General features: G+C 36.5%; 2 protein-coding genes and 1 non-coding gene across 4 annotated transcripts; all 3 read left to right on the top strand.

Moving 5' to 3' along the window:
• Window positions 1–50: 50 nt before the first annotated feature.
• Window positions 51–2,037, top strand: LOC147848185 (uncharacterized; the record flags this gene model as incomplete). Its single annotated transcript, XM_087338619.1, has 4 exons — window positions 51–176; window positions 462–641; window positions 1,145–1,246; window positions 1,772–2,037. Coding segments are annotated over 4 exons (465 nt in total), but the record flags the coding sequence as incomplete, so codon positions are not given.
• Window positions 2,038–9,963: 7,926 nt separating this feature from the next.
• LOC147848184 (auxin response factor 12-like) lies at window positions 9,964–18,579 on the top strand. 2 transcript variants are annotated; one of them, XM_087338620.1, is made up of 15 exons: window positions 9,964–10,312; window positions 11,213–11,325; window positions 11,479–11,577; window positions 12,156–12,212; window positions 12,343–12,495; window positions 12,733–12,817; window positions 12,889–12,979; window positions 13,523–13,690; window positions 13,903–14,025; window positions 14,124–14,199; window positions 14,690–14,822; window positions 14,939–16,315; window positions 16,795–17,063; window positions 17,255–17,445; window positions 17,965–18,579. In XM_087338620.1, the coding sequence occupies exons 1-15, from the start codon at window positions 10,306–10,308 to the stop codon at window positions 18,095–18,097; spliced, it is 3,075 nt and encodes a 1,024-aa protein (XP_087194746.1). In that variant the 5' UTR covers window positions 9,964–10,305; the 3' UTR covers window positions 18,098–18,579. The 2 variants fall into 2 exon arrangements, with proteins under 2 accessions (XP_087194746.1, XP_087194747.1); XM_087338621.1 differs by lacking the exons at window positions 9,964–10,312; window positions 11,213–11,325; window positions 11,479–11,577 and having other exon boundaries at window positions 12,885–12,979.
• A 385-nt stretch (window positions 18,580–18,964) lies between these two features.
• TRNAP-CGG (transfer RNA proline (anticodon CGG)) lies at window positions 18,965–19,036 on the top strand. Its single transcript has one exon. It is a non-coding gene; the product is annotated as a tRNA-Pro (tRNA).
• The last annotated feature ends 1,114 nt before the right edge of the window (window positions 19,037–20,150 follow it).

Below are 20,150 nucleotides of genomic sequence, written 5' to 3'. Positions count from 1 at the left end.
AATCTTTTTCCTAATTAATTATAATGCTTATTAAAGTTTGAAAATATTAGTCAGGCTGCTTACAGTCAGCATATGGGATATATTCCATAAGGATTGAAAATGCTAGTCGTAGAAAGCCTCCTCCCGGGGATGATTTGCAGATTTTAGGGGTTGATGACCCAAAAACGTTCCGAAAGGTACTTGCTTTAATATCATCAACTTAGAGACATCGTTGGTCAAATTCAATGCATGGTTTTTTAAATTTGACAATATGATCAATGAGATTCAATGACGTGATTGATCAATGACAACATGCTCTATGAAATCTAATGAAAAAGTTGGATCAATTTAATGATGTGAATTTGTTAAATTTAACAACATGAAAATCAATCAAATGTAATGACATGATCTGTCAGATTTGGTGACACCATTTAGTATCAATCAAATTTAATGGAATGAGATCTGTCAAAATTTGTGGGCAGAAAGTGTTATTGGCTGTCTCCAATCTGAGGAAAGAGCAAGCGAAGAGTGAAGGAGAAGCTCAGCTGAATTTGACTAATGATGATGATGATGTACATGAAGATACCCACATTCCTATCTTTCGAAGGGCTCTATCACAGAGTTGGGCATGGCAACAAGGAACTGGTTTGTCTTCATGGCAGGTGAGAGAATTATGTGTGTTTGTGTGTGTATCAAATTCAATGAAATAAATCTATGAGCTCTAATGTTATGTTTCAGTTTTTCATCTAACAAATCAGAGAAATCTGTTTGTTTGGTTCATGGTGCATTGCTCTTTCACTTTTGTATTGAAAAAAGAGAGGACTTTGGTATTTGTGAAATTTTCTTTCTCACTTTTCATCTGGAAAAAGAGATGATTTTGATTGTTTAATATTTGTAAAATCCTTAGTTCTTAGATCTAGAGTTTTCTTATTAAATTATGAAAAACAGCAATAGATATGGCACCATGATCTAATAGATTTTAGAATGTTTAAAACGTTTTTCACAAACACAAATCGACCTACCAAATTTTAAAATATATTAAAACATGAAAATGTTAGTTTTTAAAAACAATTTAGTAGTTTTTCGGGAAAATTTATTACATAAAGCTATCCAAATGTATTGGAATGGGAAAGGCTCTAATCACCAGGATGATTCTTCATTCCAGATGTCATACTCTCCGTCTGACGAGGCAACGTTAGAAAGTGCATCCACTCTTCGTAAAGATACAATTATAAGAAAGCTGGATGACATAGGAAATTCCATAAAGGTACGAGTGATGGGGTATGAATCTGAAAATGTGCTAATACACTCACCTAAAAGTCTTCATATGAGAATTTGTTAGTTTACTGTCAGTGTACAAATCTTCAGCTGAAATTGTGCCAACTGTTGTTAGTTAAACAATCTTCGTATGAAATTATTTGAGTTACTGTTAGTGGAAAGCACTTCAACTGAAATTGTTTTAGTTAACTGTTAGTGATACATTCTGCAACTGAAATTGTGTTAGTTAACGGTTGGTGGAAATCTTTCTATGAAGAAAGTGTCGATTAACAGCTGGTGGAAACATTGTTCATGTGAATGCTTAGTACGATGATTAACACATTAGACCCATTTTTCTGGACTTTTAACTCGTGACATAAAGGTTTTAAAGGCTTCATAAGCTTTCACCATTACACCACAATTTTTTTATAAATTAAGATGTATGTAGGGCCAATACATTTTCCAGGATGTTGTTTTAGCACATGATCTCTTTTCAATTGTATTTAACTCAAATCTTTTCCATTTCATTTTACAGAGAATTGAAGTGTTGATAGAGCAATCAGAAACATTGACACCAAAAGCTCCATCATAAACCTATATTTTAATCTCTTAAAACATGGTTTTATCGTGTTATTTATATGAATGTACAGACCAGTGGGAAGGATTCTTTGTCCCTTATATTAAGGCAATCCTGGATTGACATTTTTTTGTTCCCATTTTATTGATACTAAAGACAGATGTACATTAAATGTTAAGGAGGTTGCCATGGCTAATCCAATTGATGTACTCATCATTTTATTAGCTGGAGTGTTAGTGTGTTTATGATTGATGTAGTGAATTTGTTTGTCTTGAAGAAACCGAACGATGCTTGAGACTTAATGAATGTTTTTGGAACTCTCGTCACCATCTTGTTTTTAAGAAAAAATGTGCCACCCCCTTTTTGAATATGATAAAATATGAATGCTTTTAATTTATGCCACATTGGCCCAACCTTCCCTAGTTTATGCTTCCGAACTTTCTATATTGCAGTCTACATAAGTAAGTCAGCCAGATTCACTTGTAATTTTGATTATGAAGCAAGGAAGAGACCATAATTCACATATGTTTTTTATAAACATATTGCAAGGCAACATGATTCACTTCGAGTTTTGAAGCCATGTAGAGAGACAACGTGATTTGCTTTGATCTTGAATTTGAATAGCAATAGATCACAATAGAAAACAATGAAAGAAACATTGTTTTGTGTGTCCTTGGTAAGATTGTGTACTTGTTTTATTCTCATTTTATAGCATTGACGTTTAACTTCTTGATAGAGACTTGCTTTGCATTTAATTTGGGTTGTCACTTGGACCTTTTCGATGGTTTGTATTGATATTTTTGTCCTTGGTATTTTGGCAATGTTACAATTTGCCTTTGGGACTTAAGCATGCTAGCCATGATGTTGATTCTCTTTGTAGTTACTAGTACCTTTGGACCTTTCCAAGTTATCTTGCCAGTTGCACGGTAATCAGTGGAAGAAGTTTCCTTTGCCCTTGATTTACTACTGTTTGTTGTACCAATCAAGGTTTATATTCAGGAATTGCTCCACCGATTGCGATGGTTGGTCTCTTTTTGGTTGCCATCAATGTGTCTGTGTCACGTGAAGATCAAGAAAATTATAAATCTCCCTATCAATACAAGAGCATTATGCGCACGTGTCACCCATATAGCATCACATGTATAGGCTATAACAATGACACCTATATCCTCGCAACTAATTATCCAATATATGATTGCCCCCAATGTCAATGTTAACACGGGAACGTCCTACACTTTTGGGGCTCATGAACCATGCATTGGACCATTATGTGCTCTAGTAGTCGGTTGCAGTACTCTTTAACCCCCACATGACTAAGGGTTTTGCTTAATTTGATATGAAACGTACACAACCTAGGCAAGGAGAATTTCGCTCTCTTGCTAACTTTTTTGTTTTTGTTTTCAAGGGTGGTTCAAAATTCATGATGTCCCTCTTGATTAAAAAAAATAAACCATACTAATCTTAAATGGTTGGATGTCCTTCCAAATTCCCATAAAATGAAACATTACCACTTCTTTTTAGGGGGAAGTTAGTTAATTTACTAATTCTTATCCAAGTTTGGTTTTGATTAGAACTAGTTGGGGAGGGGGGAGTATCATAAGACACATGTAGTTGCATCATTAATTTGCATGGCTTTATATATGGTGATCCATTGAAGGCACATACCCCCCGGAGAGTCACTAAATGTTATTGTCATACTTATTGGGCACAAATGTTGAGATTTCGCACACATTTCAAAAAATCCATCAATTCAGCAAATACATAGATATTGCCTTTGTGTGAATTGTTATCATTTATCAATCAATTACCAAGTAGAGTATCCCTAACTTCTATTGAATTGGATAAAGATTAGTTCTCCATTGGCACTTGGAATCAAGTATCATGATATAGTATGAATTAATTTTAATATAGAGATGGAACAATCTTTAATAATATTGAGTAAGATGGGCTTTTCCAAAGTTGTTGAGAATAGTAATACACTTGGGTTAAGAAGTTGCTTTTTAACAAGATTCCCTTGTTTATTGTAAGGAAATCACTAAAAGGCAAAACGTTGGAAGAAAATCAGAAGGCAAGGAGTATGGATATGTGACAGTTGTGGTTCTCCCATTGAATCGGTTTACCATGTTTCATGGATATGTCCTATTGCTAGAGCAATTTGGAAAAGAATGTTGAGAATGTTATATCCTATTTATGGTAGACAAGTGTACACATGGGGTTTTGTGAGATGGGGAAGATTGGCTAAAGAAATTCAAAACTATGAAAAGGAGTATGGTGATTTCCTTCTCCTCTCTGATGGAAGACATGTATTGGAGGTCTCTGATATTACATCAGTTCGTTGTTTGGAAGAGGATATGGTTTGGTCTACGATATCTTCTCTAGTCATTTGGGTATTGTGGAAGGCTAGATGTAAATGTGTATTTTAGAAAGTTAAACAAAATGCAGTTGAGTTAGTCAAAGAGGTATGGTTAATGCTCGTACACACTTTAAGAGGTCAATATGATGCAATAACTAGTGAGCCCGAGGTTGTGATTCAGAGACAACAACAGTTTAGAGAAATTTGGAAAAATGTTGAGGTCTTCGTCTCTTTTGGAGAAAGAATAAAGTGGAGATATGCTCCACCAAGATGGCTTTTTCCACCCCCCGCCTTGGAACAACCTTCATGAGGGCTTTTGATACTTGACATGCTGGTTGATGTGGATATGAGGGTTGTAATATATTGTATGAACTCGCTGTAGCCTTTCGGCATCTTTCCATTAATACCAAGGTGAACCTTCTTTAAAATAAATAATAATAAAACAGAAGGCAAGGAGGCCTCATAGGCAATAATTGTAGGTTACAACTATGCATAATCTTCTTGAGTTATATTAGAGGAGCTAACAAAACATTGATTAATAGATGATCACTCGACAATGCAAATGCAAAGTTACATTTGTAGTTGCCACTTGACATGGCAACAAACAATGTCACAACTCACAACTAAACATGCAAAAATGACCAAAACAAGCTTATGCACTCGTGCAATTGCTAGATGGACATCCCAATTCATTCTAAAGATTATTAGGAGGTTGCATCATTCCATGGAAAGAAACTTTTGTAGCTTTGTCTTTTGGATTGTTTTAAAGATTAGGAGCATAGTGGAAAGTTAGCATTTCTTGGGTGTTAGCTAGTTGAACAAAACAATATGCGTAAGATATTTTTTTATTAGCTATTGAGAAAATGAATATTTGTGTGAGGGACTCATTTTAAGCCAAAAGGTGGGAGACTATAGTCCATGGCCTAGTCTCTACTTGGATCCCTAAAGTTTTTTAGGCAAAGATGTTCGCCCGTACTAAACCTAGAGTGGTCTACATAGAAAGAGAGATATTCAAGGAGTGGATATGAAAAATACACAATATTGCCAAATATAAGGTCGTACCATAGACTATGCGCATGCATTAGGCCAAGGGGATGTTAATTATTCATTGGTAGTTACATTCATTGTACCTTTCCAATGGCTCAACATTACAAGTTGTAAAGGAGATCCTTACATCATAGTTCTAATATGTTTCTTGATGGATGAGAAGGGAAGTGTTTGGGACAAACGATTGTATCGAGACTAGTATGGAGTTGCAATAAAAAAACCAATGGTAATAAAGGTTATATACATGATGTGTATGATTTCACAGTCGTTAGGCAATGTTCTCTTTATCTTTTACTTTTGATATAGATACTTGTGATTTAAAACAGTGTCATTCTAAAATTTAGGAAATTCTCTAGAATATGAAAAACAACATGATAGATCTTCAATGGATAAGAGATTGTTGCAAACCATTCGTGTGCCTTTTTAGAGAAACTCAATCACACACAAATAACCACTCATGAGGGGCACTTCCCTCAGATTAGTAATGAAAGTTCAAAATCAATGCAAATATGGCATATGGTGATAGATGCATATTATTAATCTTCTTTGTTTAGATTTGGATAACTATGACCCACATATGAAAGCATGTATGCATACGTTGAACAAGCAACATATATATACATAAATATTAAACTGAAAGCTAACATATTTTAGCATGTATTCATGATTATGCTTCTTTTGTGAGGTCCATCAACTCCAGGGAGTATATATTTCAAACCATGGTAGGAAAGAGACACATGCATAAAGTAACTCGGTGATTCTCGCACGATGGCTCAACCTTATTCAAATGATGAATGTATAAAGGTTGTGGCTTTTGATTTCCCTCAATTAACATAACTATTCGTTGCTTCTTGTTTATTGCCCAAAAGTTTTGGTAGCACATGGGCACTCATCAATATAGTGCCACCAATTCCTATTACAAAATGTGTATAATAATGTTGTACTTTTAGTGTCAATTTGTTGTGAGCACATTGCTGACATTTTTTTCAAAACAGGTACATTTTCACACAAGAAGCATGAGAGAGAGAGAGATAGTGTCCAAACGAGACCAACGAATTGTGCTTGAGCCCATGGTGTGTGATGGGTGGTACGAAGAAACACTTTCTAAGTTTTCACCATAGATTTTATTTTCCTCTTTGCATTTAAATTTGCATGATAACGATAGCATCTTAGCAGTTCAATAGCTTCTCAATCTATGATGTAAATTGATTTGATTCAAGTATATGGCTTATGGATCACGTTGGATGCTTCAACTTTGGTTTAATAGAGTATGATATTGAAAGAAACTCAATCAATGATCTTTTCATGACTTATCTAAGGAAACCATTTTTTTTAAGTTGTAATCCTCAGTGTCAAGTTAGTTATGTACAAAGATAACAAGGCATCAATAAAATTTCGTTCAGAATAAATGGTGTTGAAGTGATCATGGCAACTTTCCTGCATAGCATTTTCCTTCCATATTACTTGAATATAATCGTCTTTGCCAAACACAAACAAGAGGCAATGGGAAATTTACCGACGATAAGTGAAAATCCTTGCACAAAGTTTGGCGTGATGTTAATAAAGTAAAACAAAAAATACATGAGGTATTCAATAGGTAATGGCTTTTGTAAATCAATGGCTCGAACTACAAGGAGTTGCATGTGGTAGATAAATGAATCAAGGTAAGGGCCCCCGAGTGACAGATAATATATTCTATTGCTTATTTTAGTTTTATATGTATGAGTCATGACATCTCGCCACCCCAATTGTTATTGAAGTGTCTAGGTTTTCAAGATGATAGACATGGGGATAAGTACTTGTGAAATTTTAGTGGCTCCTATGTCTATATTAACATAGATACACATGTTCTTTAGAAAGGTTTGGCATCTTGAATTGGATTTTTGAAATCTTTGACTTTCTTGATCAACCATCAAATTCTCATATGTGATGGTCACACCGAGTCTCTATAATGATGAGAAGAGTCGTGATGGTGGTGAAGATAGTTGCAAATAGTTATTAGCAAGCAATAAGTGACAATTCATAATCGATAATTCAATATTCTACGGCCTTTGTTGGGGATTGTTGTGTTCTAGAAAACTCTAGGAAAGAGCTACATGCATTTTCGTTGGTTGATAAATGAAAAGAACTTGAGATGGGCCCGACATGAACCAACAATACTACAAAAAAGAGATATACAGCCTTTGTTTCTTTTCAAATAAAAATTCATTTGCTAATTACAAAGTTTTAGCTTTAGGGTTAACTGCTGAGACAATATATAGGTTAACAAGCTAAAGCAAATGTTGCTTGTGAGTGGGTGGAATGCATTATGTTAAAATAATATACTTAAATCTTTTGTGAAGAGCGGTGGGGTTGTGTTATGTCGGTGCTCAAAAAAAGTAGCTTAACACTATATTTACCATCGAATATATTGTGCAATCATCATGAATGTTGCAAGATTGCCTTCAAAATTATTGATCATAGTATGTCGAAAAATGATAATTCATGAAAGAATCAATAAAATATGCAATCTGGTAGAGCTAAGACACTAAATGATAAAATTTTGGATTGTGTTATGGTTGGTGTCACTATGAAACCATTACACTAGATGATGCACTTGGAACTTTGCACACACATGCAAGTTTTTGTTTGTGTGTGCATGTGTTTTTCTAACATAATTATGGACGTAAACTCAAAACATATGTGTTTCTTCCTAAGGGCTCATGATCCCTTAAAACTACAAAACATGCTTTCTTGCACATATCTATGATCAATACATTGTTTGTTATAACATACCTTATATCTCTGCAATATCACATATATGGAGGCTTGTATGACAAACATGCATTGTGGTTTCAAGTTCTATGCCCTATGAACTCAATTTGGATGTTTCATATAAAGTTCAAGTTCCATTTATAGATTATGCAAATGTACCAGCATAAAAGGGAAACCCAATGGGTGGGAGACTCTAGTTCAAGGTATAGCATATGCCACATAATGTGCTCATATACATTACTCTATTAGGCTTCTATTCCACGTGACCTGACCTTGCGATCGTATAGGTTCTTGGTAAGATTGACAAATCACACTCTTCAAAGAATTTTACGAATTTCAAGCTTAAGCTTAGGCTAGGAAGCTTGATATTGCTTTAATCGTAAGGTTATGAACAAGAATTTTATTCATAGCCCATTTGAGGGGGCTCATGGGTTTGTTGATGGTGGTCATCCATATTCTAGCTTGAGTGGTTAAAATAGGTATTGTTTTTGGCTCACCAATGGCAAACACGCTTAATTTGTTTTACACTTACGACCTCATTGACCTTTATTTTTTAAGGCATTGTTTCATCAACATGGTTTCCTTTCCAAAGGCGTATTTGATTGTTTAACGCATGAGCCATGAGATATTTGAATGCTTCCATGACTAGCTAGCTAGTAACACCTTGCACTCTACTAGGAAAGTGTCAAATTTGTCTCATAGTTAGGCTTAGTGTACATATAGAGAGGGAGAGATATGTTCATATATTATCTATGCCATGCTACCTCTAAGCTTTATGGTGAATGGAAAGATGTGACAGGGGGCATGTGGGATGGATACTGGTGATGATGCATGGATGATAGGGGTATAGTAAGAATGTACGCCATTCGCGTTGGCTTTGATATGCCTCATGGGTCCCATGTCCCTACTTTTGGTTTCGCAAAACATACACATGCATATACATAACACATGATACAGATACACATAACGCATACAAATACATATACATATACATATAGACATACAGATACACATAACACATGATACAGATACACATAACACATGATACAGATACACATAACACATAACACATGATACAGATACACATAACACATAACACATAACACATAACACATAACACATAACACATAACACATAACACATAACACATAACACATAACACATAACACATAACACATAACACATAACACATAACACATAACACATAACACATAACACATAACACATAACACATAACACATAACACATGATACACATACACATACACATACACATACACATACACATACACATAAACATAACACATGATGCACATACACATACACATAACACATGATGCACATACACATACACATAACACATGATGCACATACACACATGATACACATACACATACAAATACAAATACAGATACAAATACAGATACAAATACAAATACAAATACACATACGGATACAGATACCTTGGCTAGAGATCATGGCCTTTATTATGATTAGATCATGTATGTACATTAATCTTGACCATACGGTCGGCCGGAGGGCCAATATCCCGACCACTCGACCGTGTTCCCATTGTTGACATGGAAGAGGTCCCACTCCATGAAACACCAAATAAGACTACTACTAACTAATATGTACACAAATATCCTCCTCTTACCTTTCCCTTTTTCTTCTGCAATTCCTTCCAAATTCTAAATTTTGCTGTTTCACACTTCCATCTTTCTCCTTTCCTCTTTTTCCTGCTACAATTTGTTAAAAACATTTGTACATCAAGAGATAAAAAAGAGAAAAAGGAACAAATTTAAGACAAAACTGATATGATATGCTTTTTCTCTCCACCCCTTCCCCTTCTTTTCATGCTGCTAGATTCTGCAGGGAAGCTTTTCTCCATAGCCATAGTCATTCAAACCTCCTTCCTTCTTCTTTTTTCTTGAGCTTGAAATCTTTAGATTTAGTCCATTATCTCTGGCATTCAGAGCTTCTCTAACCCAATCATTTCTCTTTTTTGGGCTTGTTCCCTTTGCCTAATTTTTTGCAGAGCTTTCATGGTTTTGCTTTGCATTAAGAAGGTTAATATACTCTCTGAGAATTTTCTAGTTCCAGAAATAAACAAAGAAAAACAAAGAAAATCAGGAATAATTAGAAAGATTTCAAGCATTTTCAAGAATAGTACCAATTATCCCAGCCCAGAAATATTATCAAATGTATTAGTTGTGGAGATGAAGGTGAAGAGAAAAATATGAAGAAACAAACCTCGATCAATCTCTCTCTTTTCTATAGATATCTGAAATGCCCATGATCATAAGCTCTTCTTCTGTTTCTCCACTTGCAAAGTCACCATGGAAGGTATTTTATCTCTTCATTTTTATTTTCTTGAGCTATACCCTCTTTCTCGATCTTTTATTGGATGAGAATGATTTAACTCAAATGAAACCCTAATATCACAGCCTCAACTCTCTCTCAAAATGACTATATGGACAAACTAACAATAAAATGTGAACAATAACGTTTAAAACTTCATGTGAATTGTTCACGGAAAGATACTTATTGTGATAACATCTGTGGTACATATCTGCCGAATTTGACCTAATCACTTCTATACATGTAATTCAAGGCCATAGGCCTTCGAAGGGCCTCATTATCAACTGGATGATTAAGTAACAAACACGTGTATTTGCCCAAATCAGTTCCACAATTGAATGAAGTAAGCTCTTAAAAGAGCCTTGTGATCGAGTCTATAAGGAGGAAACATCAATCGATGTTACCCTTGTTTACCTAGAGTTAGCAACTAATCATATCTGATCGAGGAGCTCAAAGATCTCCATCTATCATCAAGGCCGGAATCTTTAATAGTTATACATACACATGCACATAATTGATCATACACATACACATACAAATACAAATACAAATACAAATACACATATGCATATGCATAATAGATCCTACATACATACACATACACAAAATACATCATATCTCTCTCTCTCTCTCTCTATATATATATATATATATAGGCATATGCATGTATGTATGATGTATTATGTGGATGTATATGCATACATGCCCATGAACTGAAATGCACTATTTTCAGTGCATTTCTACTTGTTAGAAGCATTTAATAAGCTCATCTGCGTGTAAATCTCCACATACTATCTTGTAGTTAAGTATTTTAAGTCGTTCATATTGTGGTTTTCTTGTGATTGGAGCTGAATCTCCTAATATGAACTGTTTTTATTTTGTTAGGTGAGAGGACAAGTGTAAATTCAGAGCTGTGGCACGCATGTGCTGGACCATGTGTTAATTTGCCTTCTGTCGGAAGCCTCGTAGTTTACTTTCCTCAGGGTCACAGCGAACAAGTTAGTGATTTTTTCCTTTTTCTTATGTTTTGTTATTATTTTGGCGTTTATGCATTGTTTTTACAAGAGGTTGTTAGTTGTTATTAGGGAATTGGATTTTTATTTCACACCTTGGAGTTAAAAATTGCGTTTATATCATGCTTTCCATCTCAGGTGGCTGCTTCAACATTAAAAGAAGTCGACAGTCACATCCCAAACTATCCGAATGTTCAATCACAACTTGTTTGTCAGCTCCATAACATTGCACTACATGTATACTCTCTCTACATTGTTGTTTCTTTTGAAAAGAGTGTTCTTTCTCGGCAAATCTTAATTCCATATTCCCGTATAATATGTGATAAGAATGGCCTTACGGGACAAATATTAATTTCCGTATTGTCTTATAATGTTGATTTGGATGACTCTAATCTAGGGTCATTGCTCATGACAAGACTTATTTTTTATTGCCTTGCCACTCTGACTACTTTCTTGTCTGGATTACTTCCTTCAGTCATTGAATTTCTCGAATAAGAACATACCAGAGAGATTCAGTAAGAACAGTAGTACAGGAAATGGTGTATTATTAGTTTGTACAATATGTATGTATTGCATGAACATGGTTAATGATAATATAGCCTTACTAGGTTTCTGAATGAAATGGGGTGTTATAATGAAATCCCATAACACATGCCTGCCATATTTTCTAATTCCTTCACGATAACATAAATTCACTTGGTTTTGTAACAAAATAGTGCATAACACACATGTATGCCATGACCACGCTGCATTTTTGTTTCATCGTCCATGATAACACAACCTTACTAGGTTTTGGAATGATTTATTTGCTTCAGGCTGATCTCGAGACTGATGAGGTATTTGCACAAATGACATTGCAGCCAGTGACTGAGGTGGGATTTTTATGTCTTATTTCAAAATTTCTTCCAAGTTTCTAAACTAATTTCATCTTATAGCTTATATTTTTTCAAGTTTTTAACTAAATCACATTGATTTTACCACTTCTCCTTTGGTACTTTGTAGCAAGAGAAAGATCTATTAATGGCCCCAGATATTGGCACTCCAAACCGACAACCAACCGATTTCTTCTGTAAAACCTTAACTGCAAGTGACACAAGCACACATGGAGGTTTCTCGGTCCCAAGGCGAGCTGCTGAGAAAATCTTTCCTACTCTCGTACGTACCTTAAAATCAAGAAGGAAAAAAACATGCAACATACCCGTTGCATGTTGGTTAGGATAATCCTCGCTTTGAAAAATTACGAGAATATATACCCCTTTTTGTAGAAATGATCAAAATACTACTTAGTTTAGTAACCATATTCTGGTAAATATTAGTTCCTTGCACTTGCAATCTTGTTATTCTATAATCATCATATATATATATAAGATGCCTTTTGTTTGTGCCTTACAGGATTTTAACAAACAACCTCCAGCTCAAGAGCTTCGGGCCAGGGACTTACATGATAATGTGTGGACTTTTCGACATATTTATAGAGGTATGTATTTTCCCTTTTTTAAGGAAATCTCTGCCCTATGTCATGAGTGTTAACCAAACTGAATTAGGCAGGTCAACCAAAAAGGCACCTCCTTACTACAGGATGGAGTGTCTTTGTTAGCGCAAAACGTCTGATAGCGCGTGATTCTGTCATGTTTATCAGGTAATATGCCACATTCTATGATGTAGAAAATACATTTTTTCTTTTTTCTTTCTTTAATGCGAACTGGGTTCTATGACTCATGAATACGTTTTTTTTTGGGGGGGGAAGGGGTGGTTTCTTTGACTGATGAATATTTCTTTTGATGATTTGGAGCCCCTTATGCATCTCTTAAAAATGTTGTGTGCATTAGAAATGGCCTAAGATATGAATATGCTTTTGGTGATTTGAAGTGACTTATTTATCTCTTAACACATTGTGTGATTTGGAGATGGCCTTGGATACAAACATTGTGTGCATAAGAAATGGCCTTAGATATAAACATGTTTTTGGTGATTTGATCTGGCTTATTCATCTCTTAAAATATTGTGTGTATTAGAGAGGTCCTTTGTTGAATATGCTTTTTGTGACTAAAAACTGTGCATTAGGGAGGTTTTAGGGTTTAGGGTAACCAACTTATTGTGTGCTTAAAGATGTCATTAAATATGAATGTACTTTTGGTGGTTGATCTGTCTTATTCACATCTCAGAAGTTTTGTGTATATAGAGACGATAAAGGGCAACTCCTCCTCGGAATTAGACGAGCTACAAGCCGGCAACAATCTGTAATGCCTTCTTCAGTGCTTTCCAGTGACAGCATGCATATAGGAGTCCTTGCAGCTGCAGCTCATGCTGCAGCCACAAGCAGCAGATTCCAAGTTTTCTACAATCCAAGGTTTGTCCATTCTATGGTTGAATAGTTAATGGTGGTTTTAATGTGGGGTTACTAAACTTAATTGACGTGAACCAAAATCTTGTTTTACTTTTTTCCAATTCCTAGTATTTCCACAATCCAAAGGTCTGTCTGTTCTATGTCTTATACTTACTGCGATCTTTCTCTGCTAAATGCAAGTGAACCAAAACTTACATAATTCTGTTGTTGTTCAGGACAAGCCCATCGGAGTTTGTTATCCCACTATCAAAATATAGGAAATCAGTGCATTTTACCCAAGTGTCTGTGGGCATGCGATTCCGAATGGTGTTTGAAACAGAGGAATCCACATTAAGGAGGTGTCCTACTACCTATGACCATGTTTCTCTTCCCACTTTGCTACTCCATTCAGATTTTTGGCTTAGCCCTTTTTTATTCATATATTTGACCAACTTAGGTATATGGGAACTGTAACGGGAATTGGGGATTTAAATCCAAACCGCTGGCCAGGATCAAAATGGCGCAGTGTTGAGGTATGTTGTATTGCTCTAAGGCAAGGGTAGTTATTTAGCCTGTCTGGAAACATGTTTGATGACTACATGTGTGACAATTTTTGTAAACGTGTTTTATGAAGCTTTGTGTTTTAAAGGGCAATGCTATGATTTCCTTCCACATTGTGGGAAAAATGTTAATGCCAACGATGTATAGTCATTTTTTAGGGGCTACCCATTAGTGTTCTTGATGTCAAAATAAAGTTATGAATAATTGTTATAATGAATGGAACATCAAAGTTTTTTCAAACCCATCTCTCAAGACTTGAACTCACAACTTTAATGTTGTGAAGCAGAAGCTTTATCACAACATTGTCATGTTTTTGAGTATTTGAATTTTAGAATTTCAACAAGGTGATCTCACGAATCTAGAAGAAGTGGCACATTGAAAGTCTCAAATATGTGTATAAAGGAAATCCTTGGTTTTAACTGGTTTTCAAAGGCTGAAATGGTTTATATGGCTGGCTGTCAGGTTGGATGGGATGAATCAAGTGCCAGTGAAAGGCCTCGTCGAGTATCTCTTTGGGAAATTGAGCCTGTATCTACACCAATTCTCATTTGCCCTCCTCATTTTGCATTGAGACCAAAACGCCCACTGCATAATGGTCTGGTAGTTAAGCTTCTCACAGTATTTTCAGCTGAAAAAACTTAAAAATAAGGTCTGACAAGCTAGATTTAATAAGAATTAAAAGATAATTATGTAATTCCATTTGATTCTCAGGAGATGAGAGTGACATCGATGGAAGCATGAAAGGGATGCAGACATGGCTTAGAGGGGAGAATGGATCAATAGTCCAAGGTCTGACTGCAGGTGGATCCTCATGGATTCAATTTCAACAAAGGCCAGATCCAGACAGATCAGACATGTATGATACATTTGCAACAGCTGCTCTTCAGGATTTCAGAACGACAGATGTTCCAAAGGCATTAAATTTACCAGGGCAATTGAGGTCTCTACAACAGAGACAACAATCACTTAACCAGCAAGAAGTGAACCAACAATCCCAGGTTATATGGTCACATACTAATAATGGTCATCAGGTTTTTCAAAATCATCAAATCCATAACCAACCACAGTTACCATCACTGGTTTCACAACCATCTTTACCGACAAGTCGAGTTGAGTCACAATTACCACATACACAACCAACTTCCTTGGCACAATCCCGAATGTCTTTACATCTACCGTCAACTCAACACCTGTACACTCCAGAACTCCAGCAGCAACAGCAGGTACAAACTGTGTTACAAAAGCAACTGCATCATTCAGGGCAAGCACAAGCAGCCTCATATACACAGCAGATTTTACCACAGATCTTACAAAGATCCGTAATGTCACATCCAAATCAGCCTGTATCCCATTCAAATCAGCCTGTATCACATTCAAATCAGCCTGCATCACTTTCAAATCAGTCTGTATCACATTCAAATCAGCATGTATCACATCCAAATCAACCTGTGCCACATATGAATCAGTCTGCGCCACATACAAATCAGTCAGTATCACATATAAATCAGTCCACACCACATACAAACCAATCTGTACCACACACAAATCAATCTTTTCCCCTTATACAACAACCAACCACACACATGAACGAGATACCTTTAAGTGTGTCACAGATGTTGTCTAGTCGTGCTCAACCATCTATCCATGTGGGTGCTGTTAAGCAATTTACAACTGGAGTTTCAGAGGCAGATGTGAGCTTTTCAGTTCAGGGATCCCATGGACAAACGCCTGGTGGGAGCTTTGGTTCAAATGATAATGGACAATTGTCGAATATTCTACGAACAAATCAAAGCATGGTTCAACTGCCACATCAGCAGCAACATCAGAATGTTATCCAACACCACCATGCTACAGCACATAAACAGAAACAGCTACAGCCACAGCCACAGCCACAACAATTATCACAGCTGCATCATACGTCACAAGAACTCCAAATCGAGACATCGCTATCGGCAAATTGGTTCTCTCTTCCCAGAGAGATGACTCAATGTGAATCACCAATAGGATCAAATATTCAAATATCACATTCTGATATGCTGCCTTCTGCCCCCGTGTCACGGTCATATTCGCTTCCAGTCGAGACTTTAGGTCAGTTGACTTAATTTGACACCAGTTTATGTTTTGTTGGCAATATGGACCATCATAGCCTTAGAATTAGGGGGTTTTAAGGGGGACTTGAATAATGGGGGATGAGGAAGAGAAATGAATATGAGACAAATGAGAAGAGCAAAACCCTCCAGATAAGATATTTGATATATGGAATACAAATGAGATGGGCGTGCCTCCTTTCATAGGACGAACACAACTTCCCTTTGCAATTGAATTATGGCCATCAGTTTCCAATTTCCTTTTGCCAACACGAGGGGTTTACTATGAAATATGAAACTCTTTCACACGACTTCAATAGAAGGCAACTTTTCAGTAGAAAACTGTATAAAAAGGAACCGTATAAAAGGGGTATTTATATGTGCAATAGAATAAAGCATATGTTTATGTGAAAATTTAGGGGAATTTAAGTAGACTTTGACTGAGTACTAACAGTGTTTGTTGGGTTTTTGGGATAACAGATAATCCTTCGGTTCTACCTCCTATAAGTTCATCTCTTCAGACAAGGTTTGACACCACAAATAAAGAGCTGCAGCCCCAGGGACTAAATGAAGCAATCATGGGGCCATTTTCATCACCGAATGGATTGATTACAGCCACAACGCCAGATGAGGTGTGTGGTAATCCTGAGATCATGTCAAGTGGAGCGTTTGACGAGGTAGTTTTGCAAAGAACCTCCAGTAATAATTGGTCACAAGTACCATGTCCAGCTGCCCGAACTTTCACAAAGGTATTTGTTAGGAAAAATACACCAAAAAGGACCCCCAACCTAACTTCTTGTGGATCTATCAGAATACCCCTAAGTTTTTAAAAACTACCGGAATACACTTATGTCGTGGTAAATTTTTGTATTACGGCTGGGCATTCTGGCAAATACCCAGTATCCACGTCTAATGTAAAGTTTATGCATGGTATTTGTAGGTTCATAAATCAGGTTCTGTTGGAAGGTCGGTTGATCTTTCTAGATTGAAAAGCTATGATATGCTGCGGCAAGAACTTGCGCGAATGTTTAATATAGAAGGGCAACTAGAGGATCCTCAAAGATCATACTGGAAATTGGTGTTTGTGGACAATGTTGGAGATATTCTACTTGTTGGGGATGATCCTTGGGAGTAAGTATCAGTCTCGAGAATGCATGATCCTTTAGTATGTTGTTAATGGATGTACATGGTCAGCTATCCATACAGTTATCCCATGCTTACACATCTCATGAAATATACAAATATACAAATTCATACATGTTTAGTATGGAATGCATGACAATATAATGCACATTTTGTTGCAAGAATCATTGATAGAAAGAGTTAACGTCACGATATTTAATGTGTAGACATTGCAGTTGATAGGATCTTTTTTAGTTGAGGATTAGATTGGTTAAGACAAGGCTATTCTTCTGAAATGTGAATATTTGAGCATACTCCGAGAATTACGTCCCTAATAAAATATAATGTCTGCTTTTACTTGAGGATATGTAAACAGAACTGTACATATATACTATATAGAGTGCTATAAATTGAGTCCAATGCTTTTGAGTTTGTTCAATACTACTGCAAAGAGTATCATGTTGTGATGTAAGAGAAAACATTAAACTAAGTTTTCTTTGTCTTTTGTTCCACCTTTCCATGAAACAGTGAATTTATTAGTTGCGTACGGGCTATCAAGATTCTTTCAACAGCCCAAGTTCTTCAGATGAACCAAGGTCTTCCTATCCAACAACAAACGAGTAGCAGCTCAGAAGATTGCCATGTTTGGAAAGACACATAATATTAATGTGATGTTTGTCTCGTGCCAAAAAAATGATCTGGATGGTTGTTGGGAAATTTCAGCTAATAATAACTGCTATTTTATCCTTCAACCAAACGAATCTTCTTGTGTTTGTTTGTTTTTTCTCATCTTAACTGCTGAGAAATTTGAGCATTTCAAGCTATGAAGAAGATAAACATCCCAAGAATCTCCTTGTTTTGCAAACATTTTGATTTGATAGCAATCCCAATCAACTTGGTGATGTATGAGAGTGGAAGAGAAGAGTAGTGAGCTTTTAGATGACCCTCCGGAGCCCACTAGACCAAAATTTGTTTTGGCCTAGTTGTATATTATGTTGTACAAATTTGTCAAAGTTCCGATCATCTTTTCATATTTGTAATGGTGCTCAAGTAACAAACTCTGCATAAAGTACAATGATAAAAGGGAAACCAACTCAGCCAAAGCACTGTGACAACATTATGAAATGTAACTTTGTTTGAGTTTATACCATCATATGGGCAAGATGTGAGCATTATGTAGACATGCTAGTTAGATCTAATGCATCAATTGCTAATAAAGTATACCATTACAATATATCAAAATTTCATCAATCTTTTAATGCCAATGACTTAATTTGGTGTTTTATTTTTTTACATATCTCAAATAAGACTACAATGAAAGACCTTTGAGTTCAGTTGTAAAAATATGGCTAGCTTATGAATTTCAACAATGATAATGGTGTCATAGTTATAGCCTTGACAAGGGCATTTGGTTAGTGGCATGATTCTCGCTTTGGGGGTGAGAGCTTTGGGTTCAATTCTCGGAATGCCCCATTTTACAAAACCTTTCTTGACGAGACGTACTTGGGTTTGGTTATAGTGTTGACAAGGGCATTTGGTCTAGTGGCATGATTCTCGCTTCGGGTGCGAGAGGTCCCGAGTTTGATTCTCGGAATGCCCCATTTTACTAACATCGATGGGGTCTTTGAGTCTAGTGGCATGATTCTCGATTTGGGTGCGAGAGTTCCCAAGTTTGATTCTCGGAATGCCCCGTTTTACTAACATCGTCGGAGTCTTTGACTTCGGTTGTCCAAGTGTGGTGACGAATTTCAACAAGGAAAGGGCGTCAAAGGCATTGACAAGGGCATTTGGTCTAGTGGCATGGGCATTTGGTCTAGTGGCATGATTCTTGCTCTGAGTGCAAGAGGTCCCCAGTTCCATTCTCGGAATGCCCCACTTTACTAACCTCGACGAGAGGTCTTTGCGTTCGGTTGTCAAAATGTGGCTAGCTTACGAATTTCGACAAGTGCAAAGGGCATGATTCTCGCTTTGGGTGTGAGAGGTACGGAATTTGAATCTTGGAATGCCGCACATTACAAACCTCAACAAGAGGTCTTTGACTTCGGTTGTCAAAATGTGGCTAGCTAACGAATTTTGATAAGAACAAGGGCTCAAAGTGCATTTGGTCTAGTGGCATCATTCTCGCTTTGGGTGTGATAGGTCCTAAGTACGATTCTCAGAATGCCCCATTTTATTAACCTCGACGAAAGGTATTTGAGTTCGGTTGTCAATATGTAGCTACTAGACGAATTTCAATTCCAAGGAAAAAGCACAAAGGACATTTGGTCTTGTGGCATGATTCTCGCTTTGGGTGCAAGAGGTTCCGAGTTCGATTCTCGGAATGCCCGACTTTACTAAGATTGATTGTCAAAATATGGCTAGCTGACGAATTTCGACAAGGACAAGGGCGCAAAGAGTACATTTGGTTGCTAGTGGCATGATTGTCGTTTTGGGTACGAGAGGTCCTGAGTTCGATTCTCGGAATGCCCCACTTTACTAAGATCGACGAGAGGTATTTTAGTTTGGTTGTCAAAATGTGGCTAGCTATTGAATTTTGACAAGGACAAAGGTGCAAAGGGCATTTGGTCTAGTGGCATGATTCTCGCTTTGGGTGCGAGAAGTCCCGAGTTCGATTCTTGGAATGCCCCGTTTTCCTAAGATCGACGAGAGGTATTTGAGTTCGGTTGTCAAAATGAAATGTGGCTAGCGGACGGCTTTTGACAAGGAAAAAGGCG

Source organism: Azolla caroliniana, unplaced genomic scaffold, assembly GCF_043228905.1.
Source record: "Azolla caroliniana isolate FFs.n. ecotype wild unplaced genomic scaffold, voAzoCaro1.0.p SCAF_480, whole genome shotgun sequence".
NCBI lineage: Eukaryota > Viridiplantae > Streptophyta > Polypodiopsida > Salviniales > Salviniaceae > Azolla > Azolla caroliniana.
This window is presented reverse-complemented; position numbering and strand designations above follow the sequence as displayed.